Raw genomic sequence first — 12249 nt, 5'->3', positions numbered from 1 at the left:
GAGCCACCGAAGGGCGCGGAATGGAATGAAGAATACGGCAAGCATTTAGAAGCTTTGATAACCTGGACTCCGTCAGGTAAATTTTCATCTCTACAGAATCTATAAGAGTCCCTAAGAAGGAGACTTTTGTGAGTGGGGATAGAGAACTCTTTTCCTCGTTCACTTTCCACCCGTGTGCGATCTCAGAAATGCCAGAACTATCTCTGTATGAGACTTGGCAATTTGAAAGTTTAACGCCTATATCAGGATGTTGTCTAGAAACGGAGCCACCGCTATGCCTCGCGGTCTTAGAACCGCCAGAAGTGAGCCCAGAACCTTCGTAAAGATTATCGGGGCTGTAGCCAACCCGAAGGGAAGAGCTACAAATTGGTAATGCCTGTCTAGAAAGGCAAACCTTAGGAACCGATGATGATCTTTGTGAATCGGTATGTGAAGGTAGGTATCCTTTAAGTCCACTGTGGTCATGTACTGACCCTCTTGGATCATGGGTAGGATGGTCCGAATAGTTTCCATTTTGAAAGATGGAACTCTGAGGAATTTGTTTAAGATCTTTAGATCCAAAATTGGTCTGAAGGTTCCCTCTTTTTTGGGAACCACAAACAGATTTGAATAAAAACCCTGTCCTTGTCCCGTCCGCGGAACTGGATGGATCACTCCCATTACTAGGAGGTCTTGCACACAGCGTAGGAATGCCTCTTTCTTTATCTTATTTGCAGATAACCTTGAAAGATGAAATCTCCCTTGTGGAGGGGAAGCTTTGAAGTCCAGAAGATATCCCGAGATATGATCTCCAACGCCCAGGGATCCTGAACATCTCTTGCCCACGCCTGGGCGAAGAGAAAAAGTCTGCCCCTTACTAGATCCGTCGCCGGATAGGGGGCCATTCCTTCATGCTGTCTTAGAGGCAGCAGCAGGCTTTCTGGCCTGCTTGCCTTTGTTCCAGGACTGGTTAGGTTTCCAGGCCTGCTTAGATTGAGCAAAAGTTCCCTCTTGTCTTGAAGCGGAGGAAGTTGATGCTGCACCTGCCTTGGAATTTCGAAAGGCACGAAAATTAGACTGTTTGGCCTTTGATTTGGCCCTGTCCTGAGGAAGGGTATGACCCTTACCTCCAGTAATGTCAGCAATAATTTCTTTCAAACCAGGCCCGAATAAGGTCTGCCCCTTGAAAGGAATGTTGAGTAATTTAGACTTTGAAGTCACATCAGCTGACCAGGATTTGAGCCATAGCGCCCTACGCGCCTGGATGGCGAATCCGGAATTCTTAGCCGTTAGTTTAGTCAAATGAACAATGGCATCAGAAAAAAATGAGTTAGCTAGCTTAAGAGTTCTAAGCTTGTCAACAATTTCAGTCAATGGAGCTGTATGGATGGCCTCTTCCAGGGCCTCAAACCAGAATGCCGCCGCAGCAGTGACAGGCGCAATGCATGCAAGGGGCTGTAAAATAAAACCTTGTTGAATAAACATTTTCTTAAGGTAACCCTCCAATTTTTTATCCATTGGATCTGAAAAAGCACAACTGTCCTCAACCGGGATAGTGGTACGCTTTGCTAAAGTAGAAACTGCTCCCTCCACCTTAGGGACAGTCTGCCATAAGTCCCGTGTAGTAGCATCTATTGGAAACATTTTTCTAAATATAGGAGGTGGGGAGAAGGGCACACCGGGCCTATCCCACTTCTTACTAATAATTTCTGTAAGCCTTTTAGGTATTGGAAAAACATCAGTACTCACCGGCACTGCATAGTATTTATCCAGCCTACACAATTTCTCTGGCACTGCAATTGTGTCACAGTCATTCAGAGCAGCTAATACCTCCCCAAGCAATACACGGAGGTTCTCAAGCTTAAATTTAAAATTAGAAATCTCTGAATCAGGTCTCCCCGAATCAGAGACGTCACCCACAGACTGAAGCTCTCCATCCTCAGGTTCTGCATATTGTGACGCAGTATCAGACATGGCTCTTACAGCATCTACGCGCTCTGTATCTCATCTAACCCCAGAGCTATCGCGCTTGCCTCAATTCAGGCAATCTGGATAATACCTCTGACAGGGTATTATTCATGATTGCAGCCATGTCCTGCAAAGTAATCGCTATGGGCGTCCCTGATGTACTTGGCGCCATATTAGCGTGCGTCCCTTGAGCGGGAGGCGAAGGGTCCGACACGTGGGGAGAGTTAGTCGGCATAACTTCCCCCTCGACAGACCCCTCTGGTGACAATTCTTTTATAGATAAAGACTGATCTTTACTGTTTAAGGTGAAATCAATACATTTAGTACACATTCTCCTATGGGGCTCCACCATGGCTTTTAAACATAATGAACAAGTATCCTCTGTTTCAGACATGTTTGTACAGACTAGCAATGAGACTAGCAAGCTTGGAAAACATTTTAAAGCAAGTTAACAAGCAATATAAAAAACGTTACTGTGCCTTTAAGAGAAACTAATTTTGACAAAATTTGAAATAACAGTGAAAAAAGGCAGTTACACTAACAAATTTTTTACAGTGTATGTAACAAGTCAGCAGAGCATTGCACCCACTTGCAAATGGATGATTAACCCCTTAATAACAAAAACAGAATAATAAATGACAAAAACGTTTTTTAAACACAGTCACAACAACTGCCACAGTCTACTGTGATTATTACCCTCCTCAAACACGACTTTGAAGCCTTTTGAGCCCTTCAGAGATGACCTGTATCATGCAGAGGGAAGCTGAATGTCTCTGTCAGTATTTTTATCTGCACAGAAAAGCACTAAAATAGGCCCTTCCCACTCATATTGCAACAGTGGAAAGCTTCAGGAAACCAGCCATGTGGAAAAAAACTAGGCCCCAATAAGTTTTGTCACCAAACATATATAAAAACGATTAACATGCCAGCAAACGTTTTATATTACATTTTTATAAGAGTATGCATCTCTATTAATAAGCCTGATACCAGTAGCTATCACTGCATTTAAGGCTTTACTTACATTAATCCGGTATAAGCAGCATTTTCTAGCAAATTCCATCCCTAGAAAAATATTAACTGCACATACCTTATTGCAGGAAAACCTGCACGCCATTCCCTCTCTGAAGTTACCTCACTCCTCAGAATATGTGAGAACAGACATGGATCTTAGTTACTTCTGCTAAGATCATAGAAAATGCAGGCAGATTCTTCTTCTAAATACTGCCTGAGATAAACAGCACACTCCGGTACCAATTAAAAATAACAAACTTTTGATTGAAGAAATAAACTAAGTATAAAACACCACTCTCCTCTTACGACCTCCATCTTTGTTGAGGGTTGCAAGAGAATGACTGGATATGGCAGTTAGGGGAGGAGCTATATAGCAGCTCTGCTGTGGGTGATCCTCTTGCAACTTCCTGTTGGGAAGGAGAATATCCCATAAGTAATGGATGATCCGTGGACTGGATACACTTAACAAGAGACAAGTGTGCTAAAAAATACGGTGTATGCAAAAATAGCGCCAAAATTTGTGTGCCGCGATGTGCGAAGAAGATTAAAGAAGCAGAAAAAAAAACAATGTGCGCTATAAAGCATCGGCGCGAAGCAAAAGCCGGCATGTGCATATGCTGACTTGCACTAAAAAAGAAAAAAGACGAGAACAAAAAACTGACATTCGAAAAAATTAAGTACAATAATAAGCCGATGCACGCTAACAAGAAAAAAGCACAAATAAAAAACGACGTACATAAGCCGACTATAGTGCTAATAGTAAAAAAGACTTAACACACCACTAAGCCTACATAGGGTAAATAAGGTAATAATATACCAATACCATATATAATGCCTGACATAATTGTCCCCAGGCTATGATATACCCATAAGTGAATAGCTACTAATAGCCTACAGGTTAGGAAGGTGCCAAACAACAAACCCCACACTTAACTGATAGGCACCCACACTACTGGACTTACCATAAGCAGAAAAAAACTGCTTTGAGTAGCTAGCCAATCCAGTGCTGTATGTGTGACAGCAGAGGATCTAAATATGTGGAGTATAACTTGTAACGACAGGAGGAGGCTAAGGGCCAGTCCCCATGACACCTGTGTAAGGCCTGTGACTAACTCCCATAGGGTGTTTTTGGCACACTACCCATACTCCAAAGACTGTCCAAACAGTAGCTCTCTGAGGGGAAACTGGGCTTCAAATCGGTCTGAGAATCCTTCTCCCAAGCAACTGGAACAACTCTCTCCTTCACCTTCCTCCTGTGAAGGCAAAGACAAAACTGGTTTTCAGTAAGGTCGGAGAGGTATTAAGGGCTCTAGGAGTTTGGGGAATCATTGTCACCTTATATTGGCAATGAGTATAATTCCCTGGAGTAATGGATCGTGGACTCTTACCAACTTTATGAAAGAAAAATGTTTTTGTTTTTATGCTTGCATTTCTCCTTACACCATTAGAACTAGTCGAGTTGAAATGTATTTCTTATTTTATTTTAAATATATTAAGATGAGGGTCTTTCCTTTGAGTAATAGAAAGTAGTGTAATAAACTATTAAAGGGCCATGATACTCAAATGTTGAAACACTTGAAAGTGATGCAGCATAGCTGTAAAAAGCAAACTAGAAAATATCACCTGAACATCTCTATGTAAAAAAGAAATATATTTTACTTCAAAATCTCCTAAGTATTCAGACCCCATTGTAAAGGACTTTAAGCAGCCAGTCAGTATGCCTGTCCCGGGACCTGCAAGGGAGCGTGCCTCATGCACACTCATGTTATTTACCTATTCAGTTTAAGGAAGTTTACTAAGAAATCTCATGAGTTAAGTGAAATCTCATGAGATCACAGTAAAAGAGTTCACAACCTCAGCACTGCTGATGCCGATTGACTGCTGTTCATTTTTTCCTCTTTTCTTTTACCTGCAGCTGGGCAGTAACTGAAAGATAACTTTTACACAGGACTTACTCTGCTGAGCTGAGGAAGTTGTGAGGTAAAATATCTTCCTTTTTTACACAGAGATGCTGAGGTGATATTTTCCGGTCAGTTATGCTGCATCACTCTCAAGTTATTTATCATGTGTGTATTGTGCCCCTTTAAGCAATAAAAATAAGTGGACAGTTGAGCATAATTATTAAGTAATTCAATTTTGATTGCACTTAATTAGACATATAAAGTCAATGACTGGGCTCAATGTTTTCCCTGTGGGAGCTTACCATTTTAGTTGCTGGTATCAATTATTTTTAAATTGAAGAAAATAATACTGGCACAGGATCGTTAATTTAAGAGGAGGCCACTGGTATACAGTTACTCCTCTCTGTGTGTATTACAGGGCCATAATACCCAAATGTTTAAACACTTGAAACTGATGCAGCATAGCTGTAAAAAGCTGACTAGAAAATATCACCTGAACATCTCTATGTAAAAAAGAAAGATATTTTACCTCAAAAGTTTCACAGTAGCCACATCCCATTGTAAAGGACTCCAAAGCAACAAATCAGTATGTCTGTCCCGGGACAGCCGAAGGATTGAGCTTCGTGCACACTCATCTTAATTCCCTATTCAGTGTAAGGAAGTTTACAGTGAAATCTCATGAGATCACAGTAAAAGAGTTCATGACCTCTGCACTGTTGATGCTGATTGGCTACTATTCATTTCTTCATTTATTTATTTTTTTACCTGCAGCTTGGCAGCAGCTGAGTATAACTTTTTACACAGGACTTACTCTGCTGAGCTGAGGAAATTGTGAGGTAAAATATCTTCTTTTTTTACATAGAGATGTTCAGGTGATATTTTCCCTATCAGCTTTTTACAGTTATATTGCATCAGTTTCAAGTGATTTAGCATATGAGTATTATGCCCCTTTAAGGTAGGCTGTAAGGGAACTGAAATAATCTGCAATTTGATCAAGAAATCAAGTAAATTTGTTTCACTAATTGTGTTATCGCCTAATTTACTTGCAGTTTGTAGAAACAGCAGGCTCCTGGGCTATATTGGTACCGATGTAGACTGTGGATTCTGCTCAATCCACCAACAACTACACATCAATATCCTCAGCATCATATTCATATAAAATCTTGACTTTATTTCCTCACATTAAAAACATAGAGACGTTTCGGGATTTAATCTCTTATTGACATTCACAATACTGATGCTCTATTTAAAGTCCATTTTCACGCCTTTCAAATTCTCTCATCTGGCACCATCTACTGGTTAACTTCTATTTTTAAAAAAACAAAACATTTTTCAACTGAAGACTCAATCATTTGATCATATCAGTTACACACATTGTTACTTATTCTTATTATCCCATTTATTAAATTGATGTGGCTTAAAGGGATAGTCTACGCCAGAATTTGTATTGTTTAAAATGATAGATAATCCCTTTTATTAACATTCCCCAGTTTTGCATAATCAACACGGTTATATTAATATTTGTTTTACCTCTGTGATTACCTTGTATCTAAGACCCTGCAGACTACCCCCTTATTTTAGTTCTTTTGACAGACTTGCATTGTAGCCAATGAGTGCTGACTCCTAGGTAACTCCACGTGAGCACAATGTTATCTATATGGCACACGTAAACTAGCGCTCTCTAACTGTGGAAAAACTGTCAAAATGCATTCAGATAATAAGCAGCCTTCAAGGGCTTAGAAATTAGCATATGAGTCCACCTAGGTTTAGCTTTCAACAAAGGATACCAAGACGACAAAGAAAATCGTATGATAAAAGTAAATTGGAAAGTTTTTTTTAAAATTGCATGCACTATCTGAATCATGAAATTTGAATTTTGACTAGACTGTCCCTTTAAATGATAAAAAAAATTGCAAAATTGTGTGCCTTTACTAAAATACTGTCCAATCAAACTCCCTATTTAACCCTTTAGGGGCCATAGTTCCTAATCTATAAATCCAAAACATTTATTTGTGTTTCAAAAGTTTCTCTCAGTTTACTCAATTTCTTTGTGGTTCTACATGATCTATTACTTTCCACCTTAACTGGCAAATTCTGTGCACTTTTTCCAAGAAATAGTGAGATTCTGGGGCCTCTTTGTTCCCACACCATATGTTGGACTCATTCTTTCTCTTACCTTTCTGTCTCTCCAATGTATATCAAAAAACATTGGCATTTAATGAGACATACAGCATATGTTGTTTCACATGTAAAAAAAACATCTAATCTTATATTTGTATCCGCTCCTAGGATAGGCTGACCATATTGCCGCTTTAAAAAGGGACACATATGAAAAATACATATGTCAGGGCTGTTTAAAGAAATGGTTTGGGATAATGTTCCATTATGAGAACCCTGCCTTATGTATTTTTCATATGTGTCCCTTTTTAAAGCGGTAATATGGTCAGCCTATCCTAGGATGTACAAATTCACCTCCTTTAATGATTGAGCTGCAACTCAGTTCCTCAAGCCCTAAATTCTGCTACATACATTACCAATGAGGTGATCTGTTATTCCTTCCTGTACATCTCTATAAATCATAATTATTATTTTCAGCCAATCCTATGATCCAACCATCATCAAGCAAGCAATATTTGTACTTAGTCTTTACTGCTACATATTTCCCTCCTTATTGTAAGTTTCCATAGGGAAAAAAACATGCTTCACCACCTTCTAAGGAGGCAAAGTTATGAAACTGAATTATAAGTGAGGTTGGAGGGGTATTTATAGGAATTTGAGGTTTGGGAAACTTTGTCTCCTCCTGGTAGGAATGTATATCCCATCAGTAACAAGCTTGTGGACTCTCGCCATCTATATGAAAGAAAACAAATTCTTGTGTAGAACTTATTTCTGTTTTTATTTTCTGACTTATCTATTTACCTGTGTATAGTGCTGCAGAATATGCTTCAAATACCCACTTAATACTTAATATATATATATATATATATATATTAATGTTTTCAATTAAAAGTGTAACTTACCAAAATCCCTGCATTTTTCATAGCAAGCGGAAGCCCTAAAAGTCCTGTGCCTATGTTTCCTTTCAGCAGATGAATAAGTGTTTGCACAAATCTAGAGAACAAATAAAGCAGAATACGTGAATGCATGTATCAGCATACCATTATGGATCATAGTAAATATTTGAACAAACTTTCTGTTAAATCAACTTTTCTTTATATAAAAAAGATGTGATTTAATAAGCATCTCAGCTAAAGGCCTTTTCGCAAACTGTTTCTCATCTCTATCTACAGCGCATAAAGTAAGATGCAAAGATAGGAGCGTGCTGTGGGTTCACATTAAATATTTAGCACTCTGCTGTCAATTTCAGCTGCTTCTTTAAACTATGTTAACTGTGGTTTTTAATTGAGTTAAAATAATATGCATGAAACCAAACTGAAACCTGGATGAGCTTTAATAGTGATCAACCAACACCTGATGTCACACAAACATGTCTTTTGATGAAACCACAATCATATTGACTACATGTTTCCCCCTAGCTGTCAATCACATATAAAAGAGTTAGAGACAGTATATAGCTTGTAATTACCAGGCATTCCTATTGTGTTGTTATAGAATAACATATCAGCCAAGTCTTAATGTCCTTTTTACTGCAATATGAGTTTAATAGCCAAACTACACTTGCAATTTGCCTTATTTGGAGGAGCTGATATGCGATTTAATCCACAGACTATAAGTGTAAGCAACTGTCATAAAGTAATATAAAGTGTTATCTGATAAAAGGGATATGTATGTAGTAGGGTTAGCAATGAGAAATCAGCAGGGGGTATTTTAAAGGGACACAAAACCCAACATTTTTGTCTCATGATTTAGATAGAGAAAACTATTTTGACAACATTCTTATTGACTTATATTATCTAATTTGTTTCATTCTCTTGGTGTCATTTGTTAAAGGAGCAGCAATTCACTACTGGTTTCTAACTGAAGACATGGGTGAGCCAATGATAATCAGTATATATATGCAGCCACCAAAATCAGCAACTAGAACCTAGGTTCGTTGCTGACCCTGAGCTTGCAAACATATACCTTTCAGCAAAGGATAACATGAGAAGGAAGTAAATTAAATAATAGAAGTAAATTAAAGTTTTTTAAAATTGCATTTTCTATCTGAATCATGAAAGCAAATGTTTGAGTTTCGTGTCCCTTTAAGCTATAAGAATTAGAAATTGCTCAATTTTAAGAGCTAAATTACACAAAAAGGTAGTAAAATAAATTAGTATATTGCAAAGTTGTTTATTTACAGATAGCGAAACATTTTATATTAAAAAAAGATCAATCTCTTACTGTCCCTTTAATAATCACTGACATTTGATATCTACCTAATCCAAAATTTACTACCAACGTATGCCGAAAACAGAGGGTAACTTTGTTAATCATTTGTAAAGCAAATAAGTCCAAATATTTGCATATATATAACAATAATCACAGCCATTCTTTTTGCAACATTTAACTAACAAAGTTACCCTCTGTTTTCAGCATACGTTAGCTCCAAAACCGGATAGATTGCACCAAAAGTGCAACTCAAAAAGGATATTAAACAGTATGAACTAAAAAAATTTCTTTCATGATTCTGATAGGGCATGCAATTTTAAACAATTTTCTAAATGTAGCCACCAATCAGCAAGCGCTATCCAGGGTGCAGGACCAAAATTGGGACGGCTCCTAAGCTTTCATTCCTGCTTTTTCAAATAAAGATACCAAGAGAATGAAAAAAATTATAATAGAAGTAAATTAGAAAGTTGCTTAAAATTGCAGGCTCTCTCTGAATCATAAAAGAAAAAAATTGGGTTTAGTATCCCTTTAATTATGTGAACTTTGCACAATATTTTCATTCATTTTGCCCCCTTTCCTTAAATGTAACTGAAAATTAATAGTGCAATTAGATGCAAAACTGAATATTTAACAGAAGTGCATCTCCAAAAAAACTCAGTAAGATTAAACAGTAAGAGTTTGTAATATAAAATGTTAAACTATTTAAACTTTCCAATATATTTTCATTTATTTGTCCCTTTTTTCCTGACATTTAACTCTGACAATTGTTGGATTTCTAAATTACACAGATTTTCTTTAAAGTAGTAGGTGCTGCCATGTTTTAATTCAAGTTTCCCTTTATCTACATTTCCTTCTAAAGACAATTAGGTAAAGATATAAAACAGGGAATAAGAGAGACTGTCCAAACAAGGCTTTGCACAAACAGAGATAAAAAGAAAACTAGTTATGGCACTCTGCTTTATAGAAACTAAAGTACTTTATAGATACTAAATCTTTACACTTAGATTTTAAATATTTAAATGAATAATAAAATTGTAAAACTAAATACATTTACAAATTATTCTAAGGCTAATCTTTCCTTTGAATAGATCATTGTGTCTATCATGTATTTACTGTTTTGCGTACCTTTAAAATAAAGATATAAGTTGCACTTCTGGTGTAATATACACAGTGTAGGAACTAAATGTTATGAATAACAAAACACAAATATTTGCACGTCTATTACTGTATTTTTAATAAATAGAACAGTAGTTCAGTGTGATTCCCAGACCCAGCAGTAAGTTATACCATGCAAGAATATAAACATACGCAAACAGAGCAGAAGAATGATTACATTAAGGGACAATAAAGTCAAAAGTAAATTTATATGATTCAGACAGAACATGCAGTTTTAAGAGACTTTCCAATTTACTTCTAATATCAAATTTTGCACATTATTTTTATATTCCCATCTTCTGAGGCAACAGCTCCTACTGAGCATGTGCACAAGTTCATAAGGTATACGTATACCCATCTGTGATTGGCTGATGGCTATAACATGTTAAAGTGGGCTGGCAAATGGTGACAAAACAAATTTGTCAGAAAAAAAAGCTTATTTGAAATTCAAAGTGTTATTTTATTGTCATTTTATTATGCACTTGGTAATTATGCAATTCTGCTGTATTTAGCGGTCTCATGCAATAAGCTGGTTCTACTAGAATCATTGTTCCTTACAATTAACTGAAACAGTTTAAAAATAGCAAAAAGAAAAACACAACATTTAAATTAAATTCCACTAAGCTAAATAGAATTTGTAAAAAAAAGTATATAAAGCACACTGATATCCCTTATCTGAGAGTACAATAAAGGATTTGGACAGAGCTAAATTAATAAACACATAAATAAAAGTAAATAGAAATCTTAAATTAGTAATTAGATCCTTCTTTAAAGGGACAGTCAACACCAGAATTTTTGATGTTTAAAAAGGTAGATGGTCCCTTTATTACCCATTCCCCAGTTTTGCATAACGAACACAGTAAGACATGTTTTACCTCTGTAATTACCTTGTATCTAAGCCCCTGTAAACTGCGATCGCATAAACGATCTTGTGATTTCAATTTTTACTTATTTGTTTACAATCTGAACTTTGTTCTGATGTAGACGAATAAGTCCCGGCAGGAAGGGGTTAAGCATATACTGTAAATATACATAAAACCAAAGAGTTATTTACATTTTTAAATATTTGTAAAGAAACAAGTGGTTGCACCCTGAGGTCTGGGAAAACAAAAGCAACACTTTATTGAAAACATTTAGTTAAAAAAAACAAACATTGAAATAATTTTTTTATCTGATTCTTAAATATATTTCACACCCGCTCTGGCACCTCAAACGGACATAAAAGTGCAAAATGGAAAATAAAAGTTTAAAAACAAAATAGTTCTAATATGTTAATGCATTTTATTATTGCCCTGCTACTTGTATATAAAACTATTTTGTAGCACAATAATCTCTGGCACATGGTGGAGGTGAACAATCCCGACCACATCTCTAGAGCGCACTAGATTGCACACAGACTCTCGAGACACATTTATTTATATATATATATAAACACGAAACGCGTTTGCAATGTAACCTGTCACACTCCAGATGATTTTATCCTGTGTGCTTGCCTGGCTATTGAGCCAATTCTGTGCTTTTAAATTTATGCCGTAATAAAGGATTGATTTTTACTAACGTGAGTCCGAGTGCTGTTGGCTAAGGTGCGCCTCTCCTGGATCCGTGCATTTATTTATATACATGGTAACTACTTTACCCTAATAAAACAGACGTGAATATTTTCCAGTTATACACATTTACATACAATGTTTATGTAAAGTGTTGCAATTGTAATTATTGTCTTTCCTTTTGGCTAGTAGTTCGTGTTTGATGGGCAAGATATCATCCATTGGCCACCTCACACAAGTAAATTTTTTATTTTTTTGTTTGGTCCTGTTATTTGATCTGCTAAATCCCCAGCCACTTATAGGGATTTATTATAGTTTATCTATAGCCTATTTTTGTCCATTTTTGTTACATTACTAAC

The 12249-nt window shown here is 36.7% G+C and overlaps 1 protein-coding gene across 1 annotated transcript in view; it reads right to left on the bottom strand.

Moving 5' to 3' along the window:
* The window catches only part of SLC36A4 (solute carrier family 36 member 4), an 879508-nt gene that overhangs the window by 710241 nt on the left and 157018 nt on the right, over positions 1 to 12249 (bottom strand). Inside the window, 1 exon segment of the mRNA XM_053708622.1 lies at positions 7880 to 7970. Within this exon segment, the coding sequence (XP_053564597.1) occupies positions 7880 to 7970 (91 nt within the window).

The sequence above is a fragment of the Bombina bombina genome, chromosome 3 (genome assembly GCF_027579735.1).
Source record: "Bombina bombina isolate aBomBom1 chromosome 3, aBomBom1.pri, whole genome shotgun sequence".
NCBI classification, from domain to species: domain Eukaryota; kingdom Metazoa; phylum Chordata; class Amphibia; order Anura; family Bombinatoridae; genus Bombina; species Bombina bombina.
Note: the sequence above shows the minus strand (reverse complement) of the source record. Positions and strands in the feature narration are given on the sequence as shown.